The sequence below is a fragment of the Gigantopelta aegis genome, chromosome 2 (genome assembly GCF_016097555.1).
Source record: "Gigantopelta aegis isolate Gae_Host chromosome 2, Gae_host_genome, whole genome shotgun sequence".
NCBI classification, from domain to species: Eukaryota; Metazoa; Mollusca; class Gastropoda; order Neomphalida; family Peltospiridae; genus Gigantopelta; species Gigantopelta aegis.
This window is the reverse complement of record NC_054700.1, coordinates 54,242,920-54,266,238: the sequence shown is the minus strand read 5'-3', so window position 1 is coordinate 54,266,238 and position 23,319 is coordinate 54,242,920. Positions and strand designations below refer to the sequence as shown.

At 39.3% G+C, this 23,319-nt stretch overlaps 1 protein-coding gene across 1 annotated transcript in view; it reads right to left on the bottom strand.

Moving 5' to 3' along the window:
- The window catches only part of LOC121389081 (organic cation transporter protein-like), a 28,390-nt gene extending 5,449 nt beyond the window's left edge, over nt 1–22,941 (bottom strand). The window contains exons 1-10 of the mRNA XM_041520700.1: nt 22,800–22,941; nt 21,521–21,682; nt 10,567–10,754; nt 9,522–9,752; nt 5,665–5,867; nt 3,766–4,122; nt 2,774–2,908; nt 2,152–2,237; nt 923–1,043; nt 213–285 (exon numbers count right to left, since the gene is read on the bottom strand). Of these exons, the coding sequence (XP_041376634.1) occupies nt 213–285; nt 923–1,043; nt 2,152–2,237; nt 2,774–2,908; nt 3,766–4,122; nt 5,665–5,867; nt 9,522–9,752; nt 10,567–10,754; nt 21,521–21,682; nt 22,800–22,941 (1,698 nt within the window). The remainder of the gene's footprint in view (nt 1–212; nt 286–922; nt 1,044–2,151; nt 2,238–2,773; nt 2,909–3,765; nt 4,123–5,664; nt 5,868–9,521; nt 9,753–10,566; nt 10,755–21,520; nt 21,683–22,799) is intronic.
- Between the last annotated feature and the right edge of the window lie 378 nt (nt 22,942–23,319).

The window sequence follows — 23,319 nt, the reverse complement described above, 5'->3', positions numbered from 1 at the left end:
AGCAAGGGATCTTTTACATGCACCATCTCACAGACAGGACAGCACATTCCACGGCCTTTGTTACTCCAGTCGTGGTGCACTGGATGGAACGAGAAATAGCCAAATGGGCCCACCGACGGGGATCGATCCTAGACTGACCGCGCAGCAGGCGAGTGCTTTACCACTGGGCTACGTCCCGCCCTCGTTGAGTTCTTAAAGATACGTTTACTTACCAATGAACTGAAAAAGGGAGAGGCCATACCTCCTATTCGTGCTGCACTGGATCCCATTCCAACGCCAATATTCCTGAAGAATAAAAATAATAAATAATAATAATAATAATAAGTAAGACTTTTACCTTCATTTGTATAGAGTAAAACGAAAAACATATATTATCGTCCTCAAGTGGGGTCACAGGCCAACCATCAATCCCCTACCCACCTTGGTTCCTACAGGCCTGTTGCAGATTAATGCAGTAGTAAGGTACGTCGTATCCTTAAACGGGATGGTGGTCGTATGTAGTCGCGATGGCAGGTAATTTTAGGGAAATCTGGTCTAGGTTGTAAATCCACAATGCGCCAAGATTTGATTTCAACTTATTTTCATGCTTATATTCAATTAAGGTTCAAGCACGCTGTCCTGAGCACACACACCTCAGCTATCTGGGCTGTCTGTCCAGGACAGTGGGTTAGTTGTTAGTTGGTTAGTGGTTAGTGAGAGGAAAAGGTGTAGTGGCCTTACACCTACCCACTGAGCCCTTAAGAACTCGCTCTGGGTTGGAGCCGGTACCGGGCTGCGAACCCTGTACCAACCAGCCTGTAGTCATATGGCTTAACCACTACGCCACCGAGGCCGGTTTGCGCCAAGAGGCTTGTTATTGGCTAATAAGAAAGGGTCTCTGGTTATATATCCTTATTTTATAGAAGGAGTCTTTTTTCATTACCTGATGTTTGTTGGAAACAGTTCCGGAGTGTATATCCATATAGCATTAAAGGAAGCGGAAATAAAGAACCTTCCAGCCAGTGAGAAGACTGTCTGCACTATCCCAGTGGTGTGGCTTTTCTCTTAAAGAAAAGGAATGTTATTTAATACTACCTTAGCACAGTATTAAGCAGCAAATACGGGGAGTTAAATATTGTATATAGAGACCAATCATCATGCACGTTTTTAATGCGGAAAAGATCAACCGAGTCTATATATATAATATATATATATATATATATATATATATATATATATATATATAGAGAGAGAGAGAGAGAGAGAGAGAGAGAGAGAGAGAGAGAGAGAGAGAGAGAGAGAGAGAGAGAGAGAGAGAGAGAGAGAGAGAGAGAGAGAGACAAAGAGAGAGGGGGCGTTATTACCAGAGTGTTTTTCGGTATCGTCAATATCTGTTGTCATATATTAGGAATAATTGTATTTAAAGGGACATTCCTGAGTTTGCTGCAATTTTGAAGATGTTATCGACAAACAGAGATTTTTTAACGATTGTAATTACATATCAAATATATTTTCTGCATAAACTATCAGTGGCTGTATATAAAACGTGTTTCTGATCGTTCTAATATTTGTACTAGGTTAAATTTTATTGTATTTCCTAAAAATTACTTTTTCGTCCATACGAAGACAAAATCAAGTTTGGGCTTCTTACAAATATTGAGATAACCAGAAACACATTGAACATACAGACACTGACATTCTAAACAAGAAAATATATTTAATATGTAAGTTAAATCGTAGAAATATTTTATTAGTCAGAAATATCTTACAATGCACCAAACTCAGGAATGTCCCTTTAATACATTATTTTTATTCCTAATATATGATATTGACGATACGGAAACACACGAGGATAATAATCTCTTTATCATAGAGCTTAATACAACGTATTTTTGTAAACTGTACACGCAAGCTTGAGATTATATGATAAAGAGATTATTACCCTCGTGTGTTTCGGTATCATTTTTATTCCTAATATACTAGTATGATATTGACGATACCTAAACACACGAGGGTAATATATATATATATATATATATATATATATATATATATATATATATATATATATATATATATAAGGTTATTATGCATTGTTGTTTATACTATGGATGTTTACTGTACGAGTTCACATTCACAGTTCTTTTAAAATGTTAAGGTTTTTAGACTCACCTGCCAAGGCCGCAACCAATACAGTTATTAGCAGAGACAAACCCACACCTGTATGGAAGAATATACACGTTTTCTTCCGACCAATTCTGAAACAAGAAATTAGTGCTCTACTTTAAGACAGATAGATTGTGGAAGTGGACGATCATTTAGTCGGGTCTAAAATGAAGCCTCAAATTTTGACATTTGATATCTCTTTTTTTGTGTGTTTATTGATACAAGTAATATTAAATTTACATTTATTTATTAGCTAATAGTTATTTTATTCTAAACACTTGATAATGTTGGTTGGAACTGGAAGATAATTTATTCATGTCCTTAAAATCAAAGGGTGCCCTTAAAGTTAGAAACACGATGTTTGTTTGGTGATGTATTTTTTTGTTTGTTTGTTTTTTTCTTTTGTTTTTGTGGGGGTTTTTCGGAGGGGAGTTTTATTTTGTTTCTATTTGCCGTCATTTGAAAAAAAAATAAGAATCTGAATAATAAAACCGCAATCCGTGATAAAATATCTCTGCACAAGACAAAGTCGAAAGAAGGTTTTTAACAAAGTCGTGATTGTTTCCTTGATCCATTGTTGGTCCCGTTTCTCAAAACATCTTTGATATTTGGAATCCGAGATACCTACTTCTTTAAAAGAATCCACATCAAGATATCGGCAGGTATTTCCAGTACCCCTCCAAGAAGGAAATTAACGTACGGATCCCCGGTCAGTCTACTGGACAGCAGGGTCAGTCCGTAGTAAGTCGTAGCGTTGATATACCTGCATATACAACAGGTGAAAGCGGTAGCTGCAGTATATGTTATTGTCAACGATTTGTCCTAAAGTTAAAGTTTGTTTGTTAAACTACGCCACAAGAGCACATTGATTAATCAAATATTTTGGTAATTTAGTCTAAGAGGCGAAAACCGCTACATTTTGTCAACAGTAGCATGGGATATTCTATATTCACCATTACTCAGGCAGGATAGGACTTACCACGGGCATTTATGCTAAATGATGAATTGACAATTAAGATATCTTTATATTCTGGCTTTTAAAATTAAATAAAACTATAAATAAATATTATAACACCACTCAATAAAACCCCCAAATGGTATCTGTTCTCTTAAGTGTCTGCTTTTAAAAGAAAGTTACCCACTTATTTACATAACCAAAACAACAAAACATTTACCACATTTAAAGGACCTTTCGTCGTGGAGGAGAAAGAATTAACATGGTTTCTTGAATAAAACAATCCATTACAAAGAATACAAAAGAAACCTACTTATTTACATAACCAAAACGACAAAACTGTTATTATAGCCAAAACGACAAAACTGTTATCATAGCCAAAACGACAAAACTGTTATCATAACCAAAACAACAAAACTGTTATCATAACCAAAACGATAAAATGGTTATCATAGCCAAACGACAAAACTGTTATCATAACCAAAACGACAAAATGGTTATCATAACCAAAACGACAAAACTGTTATCACACACAAAGGACTTTGTCGTGGAGCAGAAGGAAGTAACATGGTAACATGAATTCTTAAACAAGACAAACCATTGCAAATAATACAAAACATCATTATACAGCTCAACGAATTAAACTAGAAAGAGACCCCCCTTACCATGTGTAGCAAATAATCAAGGCCATGGGACGTAATGTCCGGTTTTTCAGCAGATCTAAGAAAGAAACTTCCATTTTTTCTTCTGATGATTTTGTGTCTTCTTTTTGGCCATGTTTAGAAACCTGGAATAGTCTCGGCTTGTTCACTTCGTAAGTGACTTCCGGTTCGTTGAGCAATGTTGTCCTTTCCCTTAGTTCAGTTTCGTTAAATACATTCATGGCGTCAGATCTCTCTTTTATTGTCTGCCATGCCTTGTCGAAATCTTTGTGGTTCATCTTGCAAGCTTTCTTGACTATTTTTAAGGCTTCCTTCATCCTTTTGTTCGCAACTAGCCACCGGAGAGATTCGTCAAGTATACTACAAGAACAAATATGTCATGTAGTTAAGACTATCTGTCAGTCTTGTATCTCGCATCACTGTTTCTGTCTCTGGGACTTCAGGATCGACATATCAAAAACAACTATGATTCAGAAGTCAATAAAACTATGAATTATAACAAGATTCTGTGTAACAGAATATTAATTCAACCAATATGCCAATATTAATGACTCAGATGAATTCGACAATGCTAATGACTTAGACAACTGCTAATGACACATTCCTGTATATTGTAAAACTATTTCTATTTGGTGTCTAACATATTGCTATTTCGACAGATAGTCAAAAGAAAGATAGAGGGAGAGGCAGAAGCCGCTTCCGCCATATAAGCTACTCCTACCGATAAATCGGTAAGTATCTTTTATATTCATTTTCTCAGAGACGGTCTCCTACAAGAATGTAACAATACTAATGACTTACAAAAAGTCATAAATGCTAATGACTTACAATAATCCTCTATGTTGAGTTTGTTTTTAGTTTTTGTTTTTGTTGTTTAACGGCATCACTGGAGCACACTGATTACTTAATCATCGGCTATTGGATGTCAAACATTTGATAATTCGGACACGTTGTCATCAGAGAAAACCCGCTACATGTTTCCTAATGCAGCACTGGATCTTTTATATGCACCATCCGACAGACAGGATAGCACATACCATGGCCTTTGACATACCAGTCGTAGTGCACTGGCTGGAGCGAGAAATAGCCCAATGGGTCCACCAACGGGGATCGATCTCAGACCGTCCGCGCATCAAGCGAGCGCTTTACCACTGGGCTACCCCCCCCCCCCCCCACCACCATGCTGACGAATTAAACAATTCAAGAATACGAATGGCTTTCAAGAATCCGACAATACAAATAACTTGTACAGGTCGTCCTTGCTACTGACTTACAAGAATCCGACAATACATATAACTTGTACAGGTCGTCCTTGCTACTGACTTACAAGAATCCGACAATACAAATAACTTGTACAGGTCGTCCTTGCTACTGACTTACAAGAATCCGACAATACAAATAACTTGTACAGGTCGTCCTTGCTACTGACTTACAAGAATCCGACAATACAAATAACTTGTACAGGTCGTCCTTGCTACTGACTTACAAGAATCCGACAATACATATAACTTGTACAGGTCGTCCTTGCTACTGACTTACAAGAATCCGACAATACATATAACTTGTACAGGTCGTCCTTGCTACTGACTTACAAGAATTGAACGATACAAAAAATACAAAAATTCACCAGTCCTAATCACTTACAGAACTTCAACAAAACTAATCAATTCCACAATGTTAATGGCACACAAGAATTCCACCTACCTAATGTTTTACAAGAATTCGACCATGTCAACGATTTTCAAGAAATTCGACAATTGGTTATTTTAAACAAGGGCGACTTGGACGACTTCGTCAATATTAAATTGTGATTTAAAACAGTTCAACAATGCTAGAGACGGAACAGGTTTTGCATACAAAACCAAATCGCCTTTACTTATGGCAGGAAAGGACGTGACGTACAAATATTCGACAATGCTGATTGCGGAAAATAGTCCAAAGACGAGCTGCATGCTTCGCCAGCTGTAGTTTTGCATGTAGTAGGCAATGGGAGTGATGAGGGTGACTGATAATCCCCATAGCAACGAACCCGAGAAACCAATCAACTCTTTCTGTTGTGCAGGAAACAGTTCAATCATCATGATGTACTGCGATATTACATAACCCTGAAACAAAGAAGAGGAAATTTGGAGATCAATAGAAATTTAACGAAAATCACAGCATAATGAGTAACAAATGACAAAATAAAATTACATCATTGGTTGAAATGTTTTATTTAACGACGTACTCAACACATTTTATTTACGGTTATATGGCGTCAAACATATGGCTAAGAACCACACAGATATATACAGAGAAAACCCGCTGTCGCCACTTCATGGGCTACTCTTTTTTATTATCAGCAAGGGATCTTTTATATGCACCAACCCACAGACAGGATAGTACATACCACGGCCTTTGTTACACCAGTTGTGGAACATTGGTTGGAAAGAGAAATAGCCCAATGGGGCCACCGACGGGGATCGATCTTAAATCGACCGCGCATCTAGCGAGCGCTTTACCACTGGACTACGTCCCGCCCCTGCCTCGATTAGAGACCGGATAGAAGAAGCCTGCCTTGAATAGAAGTTTGCCTGACATAAAGTCCACCTTGTGCTATTCTAGCTTTGTCAGGTTAATGACCACGTTATACTCACCAGTTCCATTGCATAACGTCAAAAGCTTACACTCCGAGCTATCCCTTCGATGAGGAAAGACGTGTCGCTCTGGACCCATATTCACAAAAAGGTGTAAATTTACGTCTACGACTAGCACTTACGTCTACTGTAGATTTACGTTTACGTGCAAGAAGCACCTTATTCTCAAAGACGGTCGTAAATGTAAACGTAACTTAGTTGGACGTAAATCCACGATTTAACACTCTCACCGAAGAAATAAAATAAAAAACCATTAGAAACGATGGCTACTGGGTAAATAACAAATGCGCAAAACGCAATTTCGTTTGACTTCTGCTAACAATAACATCGTGAACGGCGAAACATGACATTTTGGTATTGGTGAGGATCCGCGTTTTGGTACAAACTTGAGGATATTTCTTAAAAAGGAAAAGATAACTCAGGAGAAATTGGCCGAGTCGAAAACATCCGTTCGATCACCAACAAAAATATGTTAAATCTGTGGGCGTTCGCCATCGCAAACTGCTTCAATTATTGGAAATGATGCCAGTTTTCGTAAATAATAGTAAATAACGGCGATCGTGCTTGGTTTAATATATGTACACGACTTACGTGCAGTGTTAGTTGTAACTGGAGGCACTCTTATATTTACGTCCAACTTTACACGTAACTTACGTTTTCGTTGTTTCGTGAATAGCTCTTCAGTCGTAGATTTACGTTTACGTGTAAAACTAGGCTTACGATGTTTTGTGAATATGGGCCCTGCTCTCTCGAGTTATTTATAAACAACATTTCATGGAAATCCAAGAGCGGTACTGTGATTACATTCCTGTTTACACAGACGGATCACGGGATGGGAATTCTGTGGCTTGTGCTACAGTGTTTCCATCAGACACAATAATTTCCATGAGATTGCCCGATTCAGAATCAATCTTTACTGCTGAAATTTGGGCAATCATTAAAGCCCTGGAACAGATTAAGGATTCATATGCATCCAAGTATATTATTTTTACAGACTCACTTTCGTGTCTTCAAGCTCTACAGTACATGAAATTGGAGCACCCCTTAGTTGGGATGGTGATACGAAAGTGTGTCTTTTTATCAATTGCCAATAAAGATGTTATACTGTGTTGGGTACCTAGCCATGTTGGCATTAGGGGTAACGAAAAGGCAGATGTTGCTGCCAAGTCTGCTTTGAACTTGCCCCGTGTCCATGTTGGTGTCCCCTACAGTGATTTTAAATTTCATATTAACCAATATATCTTTTCGACTTGGCAAGATGATTGGGACGGTGCGGTTGCGAATAAGCTTCATTCTGTCAAGGCAGTCCTGGGAGAGTGGCAGTCATCCTACAGGCGATGCAGGAAGGATGAAGTAATCTTATGCCGTGCCCGCATCGGCCATACATATTTGACGCATTCATTTATTTTAAAGAAGGACCCTCCTCCTCAGTGTGAACACTGTCAGTGTACACTGACTGTGCGGCACATTTTGGTGGAGTGTGATCATCTCAAGCCGACAAGAAATGATATATTTGGCAACAGAAATGTTTTGGAATCGTTTAAATTCCATCCAATGTTAATTGTAAAGTTTTTAAAACACTTTGACTTCTATACAAAATTTTAAGATATACTTAACTTGATTTCATATATTGTATTATACTCCCCCCCCCCCCCCCCCCCCCAGCTCCTTACACTGGTTTTACATGAGTCTATATAAATATGTTCATATACTTACCATTTGTGACACCCAATAGCCGATATGTATTTTTGTGCTGGGGTGTCGTTAAACAAACATTCAATCAATCAATCAAATCACCTTAAAACCCTTTCGGTCGAGCAGTCTAATTTTGTTCTTTGGACTTAAATTTTTGTCCAGACATGAGTTGTATGAATGAGCTCATTTTGGCTTTAGGTCTTTGACCTAACTACTAAATTCGTATTCCAAATTCCGCCCACCTTAAACTCACACGCCCCCCACCCCCCCACCCCCTCCCCCCGGCCCGGACCATTTAGATTGGACTTTAAACTTTTAGACCTCCGTTCAAAATTATATGTCGAAATTATTCTCTTTTTTAAAAATATTATTAAATAGTCCGATCCTCTCTTCTTTCTCTTATTTATTTTTTGACTGTCCATCTAAAATGCTCCAATTTATATAAATATTCGGCCGAGCAGTCAATCTTTTTTTTTATTTTTTAATTCTATTAACTTTTTTACTAATAGCTATCTTCAAAATTCTGCCCATTTTCAACTCTATCCTCCCCTCATCCCGAGTCAGGCCACTGATCATATCGGAGGTCGGACTCTGGATGGGCGTGTTCGAAACCCTAGTGGTATATGGACACGTTAAATTGTTATCTATCTATCTATCTATCAAAAGCTTACAGCCACATGGCGAGAACAGGAAAGAAGAAGAGTTTTTCACTGCTCAGTAAGATAAGAGGTTTCCACATGTACAAAAACGTTTGGAAGCCTACATTACAATAAGACCTTACAATAAAGCTAAGTTAGAACATTTTGCAAGCAAAAAAAAAAAAAGAAGAAAAAAAAGACGCCTGCCTTAAATAGAAGTCGGGTCTTAGAGTGTCACAAAAAACAGAAGCTTATAGTCCGTCCCATCATTCTATAGAAATGTTGTTTTTTGTGTAAATACCTTCAGTTTGGTTTGGCGTAAGAAGAACAGAATAACACAAAATTACTAGCTTTGTGTGCAGTTAACAAAACAATCGGCTCAGAAATAAATAACTTGCAGTAAATTTCAAAGTATGAAAAAAGGCGTTCCCAGTGGAGCAGACTATAGGCTTTTCTATTCAAGGATGCGCGGTCGGTGTTGAATCGATCCCCGTCGATAGGCCCATTGGGCTATTTCTCATTCCAGCCAGTGCACCAGGACTGGTATATGAAAGGCCGTGGTATGTACTACCCTGTCTGTGGGATGGTGCATATAAAAGAACCCTTGCTGCTAATCGGTAAGAGTAGCCCATGAAGTGGCGACAGCGGGTTTCCTCTCTCAATGTCTGTGTGGTCCATAACCATATGTCTGACACCATATAACCGTAAATAAAATGTGTTGAGTGCGTCGTTAAATAAAACATGTCTTTCTATTCAAGGATTCACGGTAGTACAAAAATAAATTACATACCTGATGAAAAAACCCTACAAAGACTCTTAAGACGGCAAATCCAATAAAATTGGGAACAAACGCCATTGAAACAGTAACAACAAAAAACATGAAGTTGGCGCCGACGTGAAGTCGTTTTCTGCCGAAGCGATCGCCGAGTGCCGGCAGGAAAGAGGCTCCAAGGAACATGCCCACCATGACGAGAGTTTGCGAGAGTTTGCCCAGTGTGTCTTTCTCACACACGAGATCCCACTGAGAAAAGAAGAAGAAAGGAATGTGTGTATAACAAACCAAAAGTAAAACAAGCAGGAACACGTATTCGAAGCCACATTTTCGAAAAATAAATAACAAGTATTTATACAATTCGATCCATTACTGTACAACAAACACATTTTAGGCACGGCGGACGCAAGTAGGCATTGAGGGGGCTGACTGAGATTGGAGGGATTGATTTAGATCGAGGGCTCAAAGCATAGCTTGTAGGGGTTTCGAGGGTATGCTCCCCCGTAAAATGTTGAAAATTAGATGTCCTGAAATGCAATGTTTTGCATTCTACAAATAAAATTCATCTCTGCCTTTAGATTTACTACCAATAATTAAATTTGATTCAGAAATATTGGAGGGGCTAGTACTCCACCCAGCCCCCAGCCCCACCCCCACCCCCACCCCACCCCCGTGCTCCGCCGTGCCTTCAAGTTACATTTACTATTCGGGGCTAAAAGACGGTAACCGGTAGTTAGTAAACGGTTTCTCTCTCTCTCTTCATGGGGTGCATTTTTGTTTTTGTTTTGTTGTTTATCTTGTCTTTTGTTGTTGTTATTCGTTTTTGTTTTGTTTTGTTTTATTTTTAATTTGATGGGGTGGGGGGGGGGGGGGGGGGGTGGGGGGTTGTGGGGGGATTAGTTGTAAAATTTTTGTTGTTCAGTTGATTTGTTTTGAAACTCAATCCCCCCCTCCCGACACACACACACACACACACACACACACACACACACACACACACACACACACACACAAGCTACCCCAATCACATAATCGTTTCTTTCAAATTAATCAATTTCTGTACCTCTGCAACGAATGATGTGTATCTGTCACCAGTGTAGTTATAACCATCTGGGCATGCGTACTCTGCCACGTCAGTTCCGGTTGAAGTATTGTTTACGATTTGGATCGTGCACGAGTCCAAGACAATAGATGTATTGTGGTCGTCATCAACTTCCGGTGAAAAGTTACAAATGTGATCCATGTGTTTTCCTGAAAATGTACAAAGTATAGGATGTATTTACATACTAGTATTTATTATATGCAGTGTTATGATTATGATGGTGGTGTCGTGGGTAAGCCATCAAACTTAAGGATGGTAGGTACTGGGTTCGCAGCCCGGTACCGGCTCCCACCCGGAGTTCAGTAGGTAGGTGTAAGACAAGTATGGGTAGGTGTACGACCACTACACCCTATTCTCTCTCACTAACCACTAACACCTAACCCTGAGATGTTTTCCCGGGACAGCGTGCTTTAACCTTAATTGACCTTTCCGTACGGCGTGATTGACAACCGCGCTGGACCAATCATATTTCGCTGTTCAAAGACCACGGGCCCAACTTTGCTTGGACGCCACTGAAGTTAGACAACATATTTTTTTCGATGTGTAACGTTTTTGTATAGTTAGCATTAAAGGAGGTCAATCACGGAGTTAGTGGGCCGTATTTGTTTAAATATGCATTATAAATGGAAATTACATTCATTTGGAATACCAAACCTAGTTATTGTATTATCCAAAACATCGAGGGAATTCCATGACACGATTCAGTTTTAAAAATTTTGAACTCTTCTTCAAATGAGACAGTGATGAGGCTATATATACGACAACCGTATAATGTATTTTTGGATTTTATATAAACGATCGCCATGTATAGAGACTTGGGAAATGTGGGCCGACTGTATACATGGCAAATAATAAAAAATATATTATTTCATGACAAAAATAACCGCGAATACGCTGAAATAAAATAATAAACAGTCGGAACATGAACTCACCATTTATTATTATTATTATTATTATCAGGCGCGTCAATATTTTGACTGGTTCGCAAAGTGGTATTTCGGTTTTAATGTATAGGGTAAAAAAAACCCAGTGTACTGTTTCATGTTTTGTCGTCCAAAGGTTGGCTAATTATTACTTAACCCAGTTGAATCCAGTTCTACGTGCAGGGACAAGTTCAGTCTGCCGTTTGTGTGTGTGTGTGTGCACACACGTTAATCTTGCATTTTTATATCCAAAACTCCTCCAGATAAAACACCGCCCCTCCACCCCAAAAAGGTAGTAGTAGGCCTAGGCTAATAATAATAGTAGTAGTAGTAGCAGTAGTAGTAGTAGTAGTAGTAGTAGTAGTAGTAGTAGTAGTAGTAGTAGTAGTAGTAGTAGTAGTAATAGTAATAATAATTGTGTATTATTATTATTATTACATGTATTATAATGTTGGTAAAATCACGTCGCGGTGGGGTGGGTGGGGACGTTTGTTACAAAAACATTACATAAATTTAGAGGGGGACCCGGGAGTGGTCTCAGCTTTACTAGTAACCTATAAAAAATGTATTTTGAGTTTTATTGCCCCTTGCAATTTTTATCATTTGAAATGTGACTAAATACCGCAAAATAACCTTTTAGTCATATTTATTTGCTGTAAAATTAACTTCTTTTTTTTTTAAATTTACGTAAGCAGCCTCAGAATTGTACTCCGTGAAAAATTATTAAATTCAAACCCTGTTGTTAGTTTGTGTACTGTCCTTAGTTTCACTTTCAGTTAATCTGCCTCAGCAGCTGATAATTTGTAATAGTTTTTATTTATTTATTTATTCATTATTATTATTATTAATATTTATTTACTTATTTATTTATTTATTATTAATTTTTTGTTAGTACTGTAGGGACAATATGACGCTATTCATATATCTATGGAAAACGTATACCAAAGAGTCTGCTAAATTCATATACTCCCCCACCCCGTCCCCTGTTCAGAAAATGCACTGTTCGTACAGTACTTAGTATGTATTCCTCCTGTTCCAAATGGTTTGGTAATATGGATCAATCAAATACACTTACTTATGTACTGCCTATATACAGTTTTGCTGTGAATATAGCCAGCCCTCGTTAGTGGAGGCTATATACACGGCCTTCGTATATATAGTCACATCGTATATAAACTCCGTCTAGTTCAGAGTATTCTTTAAAAATGTAACAATTCTTATCTCAAGCCAACTGTTATGGCATATTTTGCATGATAATGAATTTGACAAGGTGGAAAATTAAGGTGTTCATGATAGAGTTTTTCGCATACGACTAACGATAAATTTACCTATAGATGCAAAGGCCTAACTAGTCGGGATTGTCGACGTTTAACATGCTTCTGTTACTAAAATAAATTAATGTATAAGCTTATTATCATTCAGTACATGTTTTTATTATTTTTTAATAACTTATTTTCATTGTTGTTGTTTTTCTATTTACCCTACGTCGCAGATGACGGTCAAGCGTTCTCGTTACACGAGCTTGGTAAATCGTTTTGACACTGCGGTTTTTCAGGGAATGCCAGTCATGTGACTCAAAATAATACGTCACACCTCTGCACTCCAAATATGGACTGTACCCATAATTCAATTATTTTTTTATAAAATATCAATAATAAGTGTGATATGGTGGTTATATAGATGGTTCAATAAAGTAGTTTTAGGTACAAATCAAATGTATATATTGTCATATAATACCTTGTTGGGTCAATAATTAGGTCAACCATCTGTGAGAGAGCGCGTTTAAAAGTAGTTAAAATAATTGTCTCCTCCAACTGAATTATAATCATAGTAAACATATACTTCTGCTGACATGTGTTAAAGGTAGGGTCAACTCAAACAAGAGCCTTATATGTTGGAAAGATGCATACCCGGACCACCAACACATACTGACACTTTAGCAAATGAAAAACGCGTAATTTTAGAGTTAATAAAAAAACATGATTATTCCTGCTAACTGGGGGCAGCCATTTTGTTTCGTTTTTGTGACGTCCGGTGGGATAGCTTGGGGCGAAGTGACGTCAGCTCCTGACCATCTCCTGTATGTACAGTGTAAACAAAAGCAGTAATTTTCAACAAGGCGCTTCTCTTTGATCAACCTGACTTGTAAAACAGCATAAATGACGTAATAATATAATAAACTATTTAACTAAATATATTTCAAGTTGCATTAACGGAACAAAATGGGGTTATAGTATTTTTCTCTGTTTAATAATCCAAAGGAAAAATGTACACTATTAGGCCTATTGATATGCTACGTTGGAGCAAAAACGACAACCCAAGATACTCAAGTGATAATTTTCTTTTCTTTGGGACTACGTAATTGGTCAGTTCTGTGGTTTTAGATGGAAAAGTCTACTTAATCAATAGTTTTACAGAACTATTTACAGTAATAAACTATGTGCATTACAATTTTAGGGGCGATAGGTCATGTCATGTCAAGTCATAAGGTTTTACGTGCACATTCAGAACAAGCTGTTGTAGCGCACGCCTGTTGTGGGCACAAGAGCCGGCCTTGGCCGGCTCCTCCGTCCATGACGGGAAAGGTGACAGGAAAGGTGGGGGGAGGGGAGAGGAGGGACCGCCTGCACTGGCAGGTGCAAGGGAGCACCAGCAGCCCGATCAAATCGGTAGCAGGAGGGTGGGGCTGGTGGTGGTGCTATGGAATTTGAATGGAGCAGTTAAATGCCAAAGAGAAAAGGGTGCGCAATTTTGATGAAGGGAATTTGGCGCAATTTTGAACGGTCGGTCGAAAGGTAAATGGCCGAGCTAATATAATATTCCACAATACCGGTATGTATTTTTGTGTCTAGACAGCGTCAATTAATTGGCTCGTCTGGTTACCAATCAAATACACACCTGCCAATCAGGAATCACAGGTAGAAGCAACTAACAGCATAGACCAATTAACTAAGTAAACACTCCGTGTGTCATTTCAGTACGTAGGTTAATGCATGGGCAAAACATTGTTAATTGTTTCGACTTGTTGTGTAGCCACTTTGACAATGGTATTTTATTTTGTATTGAAAAATAATATATATAGTGCTGGATAAACTTATTGCTGGCTTACTGGGATGTGTATTATTACAGAACATTGCAATGTATGACTATTTATCATCCCGCAAAAACCAGGTAAATTGTGTTTCTCTAGTTCTAAGGCTCATTCCTGACGTGACGCGTTAAGTATTACGTAACCACCAGCTCGCCAGAGGGCGTACTCACTGAGATGGTACAAAATGGCTGCGCCCGTAATATATAATAGCCGTCACATTTAACCGTTTTATTAATTAACTATACGATTATACGTGTTGATATTAAGCAATAATGTGTATTATATATCGTTGAAAATGCATACCAGGCCAAATGCCTTAATTGTCCTCTTCTTTAACGGCGATGACAGCTATGCGAAGCCTACGATCGACGTAAAATCAGTGTTTTCCCGCGAAACACGTCACATGGTATTGAAAGTGAAGTTTTGTCGAAATCCATCAATATTCAACTGATATAAATTCTACGAAGGTAAGAGTTTAAAAATCACTTTCCCTCCAATGTAATGGAATTTACTGACACATTTAACCAGTCATCGATGTCTATATTGTCGTTAAGAATCCGTCGTTAAACCGCACACAGTCCGACGAATGGCCAAACTAAAAGTACATTCACACTCGTGAAATATAATGAAACCCAAACAAAAAACAAGTCGAATAAAAGGTGAAAAGACCTCTATATGTCTTTTTTTTTTTTAATAATTAAACTATTTTTAACTTTTTTTCTTCTTTTTTTTGCATGTCATGTGTGTGAGTGTGTGTGTGTCTGCTTGTGTGTGTGTGTGTATGTATGCATGCATGTGTGTGTGTGTATGTATGCATGCATGTGTGTGTGTGTGCGTGTGCGTGTGCGTGTGTGTATGTATATATATATATATATATATATATATATATATATATATATATATATATATACACACGCACGCACGCATGCACAAAATGTTTGTATTTAATTATGAAATACAAGCCCTATATTTTTTTATCATTCTAGGCTTGGTACCCTCCACTGGCGTAGGCAGGATTTTATATTGGGATTGGGGGGGGGGGGGGGGGGGGGGATTGTGGAGAATCCACACTATGTATATACATGTGTATATATGATTTTATGAATTTAATACTTTAAAAAAAAAGTTTGATGGGGGTGGGGGTGGGTTCCCGTAGGCCCCCTCCCTACGCCACTGCATGGACGGCGCATGGCCTAACACTTTTCAGAGGCACTTTTGTGGTTATATTTGTTGTATCTGTGAAAATGTCCTCAATTGAATTTGAAAGAAAAGTCGTACCACTATATTTTACACTGCCGCCCCTGCTCTGGAACCCTCCCCGCCTCCTCCCCCTCACTCTTTTGAGCTCTAGTTTAGCTCGTGCTCGTCGTGGTTTCCTGTTTGCTGTATCATGCGCAGTCGTAGAAAATGTCCCGGTGGGGACACAGGTTTGGAACAGATGTTTAAAAAAAATAATAATAATAAAATAGGTGTCATATTTATCGACCACCTTAAATAGTTGTCGTAATCCTCATGGATGAAGTGGTCACTGCAGATCCTATCCCATCGTGATGGTCCTTTCCATTACGCACGGGTTCTGTTTAAGAACCACTGCCATGCAAACCCTGTGAGTGTCGGTTTGTTTAAAGTTCGGAAAAACTGCTGCTTTGATACATCCAAGCACTAAACAATGGTTCACCATATTTTCAATTTGAAAACTATCTCCAAAAGAATATTCCATCCATACAATTCAATTCAATATAATAAAATTTTCGCATTTAAAATACACGTGTTCCACCTTCCCAGTAAAATGTCACGTGGTCACGTGACTTGGCTCTTGAAGTCGACAGGCGTTTTGGCAAGCGATGGGGAAAACGCGACTTTTTATTGCGAATATATTAAAAACGGGTAAATTTTTTTAAATTTATTTTATTGATACTTCATATATATTGTAAAATGTATACGTAAATGCCAAACAATAGTGAATTACGTTTTTTTTTTTATAAACGTTGACCTTTAATGGTTTCATGTTAAACTAGTGTAATATATAATTTTGCCTCTCTCTTTTTTTTTTACATACATTTTTTAAATTAAATTTTTATTTTGTATAATTATTATTGTTCTGTAGGCATTGGTTGTCTTATAATATTTAGTACTATTTCTTATCTGCCTATGCCTCTAGAACAGATAAATCTTTGTGAGTATATTTTGTGCTGACAGTAGGATGACTAATGGGGGGGGGGGGGGGGGCGGGGATTGGGTTGTGGGGGCCAGAAGCTTTGTTTGATTCCCAACAGTTGTTGCCACAACACATGCGTTTATAATTTATTTAAACACTGTATTGTACTGGCTTAATTGGTAAATATTTTACAGGCTGTCCAGTGATTCTACTTTTTTCGTACTTTTTGGTCTTTGTTCTATTTTTCTAACTTTTTCTTCAAAATGCCTAGTTTTTCTTACTTTTTTGTTTGAAAATGCTGCGAATTGCTGTTAACGTGTGCATATTCCTTGTGTTGTTATAAAAGTAAACAGTTATGAGAATTATTTTTATTTTTATTGGTAGCAAGATATCTCCCAATTTGTGGCACCATATAATCTCAACATATTAAAATTATACCCTCAAAGCCAACATATTTTCCAATGATTAACATGATTATATTGTACCATGTGTATGTATGACTTCAGAATCTATAATACATTATGGAAAACTTAAATTTATCATGTTAACTCTGTTTTACTGTGAATCAGCATTACTATGCATGTAAATATGTATATTGATTAATATAGGGTACAGTAATTTGAAATAACTGTATAATGTGATCGTTACATAAGATTCATATTATTTTTGATAAAACACAAAATACATGTACAAACGGAGCACAACATTAAAAAAAAGTGTTTTCTCAATATGAGCATGAATAATGTCGCTACGTACTGTTTCAGTCCTACTTTTGTCCTACGTTTTCCTACTTTTGTCCTACATTTTCTATATTTTCATTTCTAATTGTGTCCTACTTTTTCATAAGGGTGTGCTGGACAGCCTGATTTTATAAAAAGAGGATGGGATACCCAAACGTACACAGCCCTAATAGGTCTTGTCAGAACGAAGACGGGCCAATATGTTAGTATACATAACCAAAGATGTGATCCCCACCAACCCACCCTCTGGATAAGCCAGTTGTGATTTTTTTTTTTTTTTCATGTATGGCTTTGGTTTCATAAATAGAGCAAGTGCCGTATATCGGTTTGTTCAAGTAGTGCAGCTATGTAAGAATACACCCCCATAAACTTCGCAATCCCACAATCTAAGCCACTGCCTGAATAATTTTTGCACAGGCGACTGTATCCTGCTATAGTTTTGTAACCTTTCGTGCATGTATGGGTTAGGGTTATATACAACTGTATACAATTATGGTACACTTTCAGCATTCCCCCACGCCTTGTATTTTAATGCTACTGCTCACGCCCTCCCCACTTTTATTACACAAATCATATAACGCAACCCGACCAAAACTAAAGACGTCACGGTTTTAAACAAGTCGAGGCCGGGTCGTCGCCGTGCCTTCTGTTCACTTATTACTCGGCATATCGGGATTCCATTAATAAAGTCGAACAATAACAACAAAATTAAGATGAAAATGAAGAAGAAAAAAGAAACAAACAAGATATTTTAATTTATCAATCCTGACAAGAAAAGTTAGCATAGGATGTTTTAAATGTTGTTTTGGTTGCATTCGACGTTCGTCACTTCCGTGTTCTTGTGCTTCGATTTACTTAAGTAAAAATGGTTTCGTCGATTTAAATCACGTTGTCATCGTACATGTACCCTGCAGTGAAATACTTGAATGTCTCGTCTTGTCGGCTTTTTAATTAACGATATGTTTAACTAAATTAAAGCCGCACACCCTAGTTCCATCCAGCGAAAATAAATTATAATTTGGTTAATCTACAAACCTGTAATACACTTAGATCACGTTTTTATCAAATGGAGTGAAAAAGCAGGTTTTATATCGATAAATACCATGGGAATCCCCATGTCCCAATTGCTTGAAATAATTTTGAAAGTTAGTATTCTGATGTCACCGGTAGATGTCGCTCGAAGCACAACAATGCCTACGTCACGACAAATTTCACAGAGTGCGCACAGACTTGGGGTGCGTTCTTTTCACCTCTCCTGGACATGTTCCAACTGTTCTGTCCGGTTGTATCCCCTCTCCAGATATCGTAGGACTTAGCAAAATTATTGGTTTTAAGGATTTGTAGCGTTTTGTATTGAGATACTTACTTGTCTGAACTTTATTGTTACTGAAAATGTTCACGAACTGTGAAGAAAAATCTCACAAATCGGATATTGATTGCGCGAACCGTGCACGAGAAAACAAACCGAATCAAAATGATAACGGTCACGTGGTATACCAACGTCTGTGACATTGAAATGGAAACATCCCGTCTAAAAATAGATGAGACCTTGTCTGCTTAACGGTTTTTTTCTCAAACGTGCGTCCGTTTTTCAGAAATACGAAAAATGCATTTTGTGGTGGGGGGGGGGGGGGTGGGGGGGTGGGGTGGGGGGGGTGGGGTGGGGGTGGGGGGGTTTAACTCGTCATACGGATGGGTCAGTTGGATATAAGCACGAAAATAAGTTGAAATGAAATGAATCATTATGATGGCGACGACGACGAAGATGATGTCAAAGCACACTGTCCTATGCACGTGCCGTAGACGCCTTGTCTATGTCACAGACGTAAATATATGTTAATGGCTTTGTGTGAGGAAATGCCTACCAATCAGCTGCAATGCGTTTTAAAAAGCACTTTCTCACAGACAGGATTGCACATATCCGAGTATTTTAATATACCAGTCGTTTAACATTAATATTGACTACAACACACGGTTTGGTCAGTACATTGCGTTATACATATCAAATCATTTCTTGGCTATTGCAGCGATTCCATTGCATCCGCACATATACGTACGTTTTATGGAAATAAAACAACATCCGTTTTCATAAAGGACGTTGCTCACGTACGAGACACCCCACAGCAACAGGCCACGGAACAGCAGAGTAACAATATTCTGTAGTGTAGGCACATCTGTAAGACCAAAGTCACGCCAAAAACGATGCTTGGCTGTGGCGCAGCCACTGGCAACGCGTGTTGAACGGAATAGAACAGATCAAGTTCAACCAACAAACGTTCCGCTAACGTTCGCGAACTATTCTATTGGTTTTCAACGTAGCCATTTGATTTGCTGTGAAGCGCATAAACCAGTCTGGCGGACGTTTTACCGCTCGGTCTGGTTGAACGCACCCTGGTTCTATTTCCTTAACACGTAGTGCCGTCGCAGCCAATCACAACACAGGCAAAAGTTTAAGGTCACTAAACGCATAGTGTGGCGGTTCTTTCAGACGAAGATATTGCTAAACTGACCGAGTTGTATCAACATTAACAAAATCTAGGGCCTATACAACATTTAAGTGTTCGCGAAAATCACGATTCGCACATTTATTATTTATACAGCTATTTTTAAATTGTTAAGAAAGAAACCAGAAACTGCCCAAAACTATAGTTCGCGACAGGCCATCGGGACAACATTATTTTGGCTTTAGTTTATACACAATAAATATAAAAGAGTTTACCTCAATTGCATTTCATTTTTTTTTTATTGCTGTTTTTAAATTAAGATTCAATTGTTGGAAATGCAAGGCAGTTATTTTCTCCAGATATTTTCCATATAGTTGTTAAAGTTGTTTTTCATCGTGGAAACGCCGTTGCTTGTGTGTTGGACTGAACTGTGACAAGTCACAGCAACACTGACGTAATGACGCCTGTTTCGTGGCCTTATGCACATATTTCACAGTTTGTATGTCCTAGGAAGTTCTAATTATTGCGTGTGTCCGTAAAACGTACGTGCCTGTGCAAATGAAGAAGAAATGTTTTATTTAACGACGCACTCAACACATTTTATTTACGGTTATATGGCGTCAGACATATGGTTAAGGACCACACAGATTTTGAGAGGAAACCCGCTGTCGTCATTACATGGGCTACTCTTCCGATTAGCAGCAAGGGATCTTTTATTTGCGCTTCCCACAGGCAGGATAGCACAAACCATGGCCTTTGTTGAACCAGTTATGGATCACTGGTCGGTGCAAGTGGTTTACACCTACCCATTGAGCCTTGCGGAGCACTCACTCAGGGTTTGGAGTCGGTATCTGGATTAAAAATCCCATGCCTCGACTGGGATCCGAACCCAGTACCTACCAGCCTGTAGACCGATGACCTGCCCCGACGCCACCGAGGCCGGTCGTGCAAATGAAGTCGCGGCTTTTGTTCTGAATGTCTGTCTCTCCCTGTATCGCTCGCTCTCTCTCTCTCTCTCTCTCTCTCTCTCTCTCTCTCTCTCTCTCTCTCTCTCTCTCTCTCTCTCTCTCTCTCTCTCTCTCTCTCTCTCTCTCTCTCTCTCTTTATATATACATTCCGAGTTATGCGTTCGATGAGAAAAGACGTGTCGCTCTGCTCTCTCAAGTTGCCCCCTCCCCCACCCACCTGGGAGGACGAACACGACGAAGAGGTAGGGAAGAGGACGGAGAAAGAGGACCTAAACTGGCGGGGGGAGGGGGCGCCTAAACTGGCGGCACAACCGCTAATGGCGGTCCTGTCTACGTCGCCGCCCCCATCCCCGGGACCCGACGAACCAGTGCCAGCCGACGCAGAAACATCTGAACAAACTGAACCAGTGGTCCAGTCGACGCCGCAGTTGGACACAGCGATCTGCGAGACTCCACGGCGTGCGTCTCCCGTTCCAACCCCTTCGAGGCGGTCGGCGTCGAGTCCCCCACCCCCGAGGGGCTCCGCCAAGACCCCTATGGATGGTGCTGCTGTGAAGCGGAAGGCCGTCACCCCACCGAGTAGTGACTAGCCAGCCAAGGCCCGGCCTTCCGCGGCCGCCCGGAGCAGGGACGCCGCCTGGAGCCTCGCCATCTCGAAGATCAAGGGCCAGTATGCTCGATACTTGGTCGGGGACACCTCGGACACCAGCTCACTGCCGGGAGGCATTCTTGAGGGCAACTTTAAGAAGTTTCCTGACGGAGTTGAGTGTGCCATCCACACCATAGAACTACGAGACGGGAAGTTTGGACTTGTGGTGACGTCGCGCCGGGATGATCTCTACAGACCGGAAATACTCTTCGAAGACATGCACAACTACACCGTTCTCAGAGTACTGAAGATCATCGCCGGCGCCCATTACGTCGAGCTAGCCAAGACCTTGCTAGCCCACCGTTGGAGGAAACTAGTGCCGCAATTCAGCGCCAAGCGCTTCATCTCGTCTCCGTAGTCGCCAACCGTACCAAGGGCTTAGATGGACTTTAAAATGTTTGACCGGCATTCAAAAAGATTTTTTATTTAATTTTATTTATTTATTTTATTTTTTATTTTTTTATTTTTTTTGTAAACAGTCGGGCGCACTTTATTTTGGCAGCCCGTCTAAATTGCTCAAATCATCTTAAAACCCTTTCGGTCGAGCACTCTAATTTTATTCTTTGGACTTAAATTTTTGTCCAGACATGAGTAGTATGAATGAGCTCATTTTGGCTTTAGGTCTTTGACCTAACTACTAAATTCGTATTCCAAATTCCGCCCACCTTAAACTCACCCCCCCCCCCCCCCCGCCCCCGACCCGAATCATATAGATCGGACTAAACTTTTAGACCTCCGTTCAAAACATTATGTCGAAATTACTTCTCTTTTTATAATAGTATTAAATAGTCTTCTTTCTCTTATTTATTTTTGGACTGTCCTTCTAAAATACTCCAAATTATATAATTATTCGGCCGAGCAGTCAATTCTTTTTATTTTTTACTTGTAACTTTTTATTGTTTAAATTCTATTAACTTTTTTTACTAATAGCTATTTTCAAAATTCTGCCCAATTTCAACTCTATCCTCCCCCCATCCCGAGTCAGGCCACCGATCTTATCGGAGATCGGACTCTGGATGGGAGTGTTCGAAACCCTAGTGGTATATGGGCACGTTAAATTGTTTTCTATCTATCTCTTTACACACACACACACACACACACACACACACACACACACACACACACACACACACACAGAAGAAAAAAAAACAATAACTGAAATGAAGACCTTAAATCGTGTATCCATCATAATTTTGTATGGAGAGAAACGTCGGCACTAACCTATGAAGACGACGGAGAGGACGTGGAACGCCATAGGAATCCCCGCTAGAATCAGAATAAACAGCTGCACCAACTGGTATCGTCCGAACCTGCCCAGTGTCTTCCATACCTCGTCCACGTCCACGTATTCTACAGACTCCATAGTGAGACAGAAGTGACCAACGGTATTGCCATAGAGCGACACTGTGATCTGTGGTGCAAGTATCCAGGCTAGAGACCCTTACCTCAGATGTAACCGAGAAGGGATTACAAATACAGTATTCTAGGTCAGATCCACAGTCACTTCAAGGTGGTGTACTCATGGCAGGGTCTGGGATTATGCGAATTATGATGACGGGTCTTCACATTTTATTTACGGTTATATGGCGTCAGACATATGGTTTAGGACCACACAGATTTTGAGAGGAAACCCGCTGCCGCCACTACATGGGCTACTCTTTCCGATTAGCAGCAAGGGATCTTTTATTTGCGCTTCCCACAGGCAGGATAGCACAAACCATGGCCTTTGATGAACCAGTTA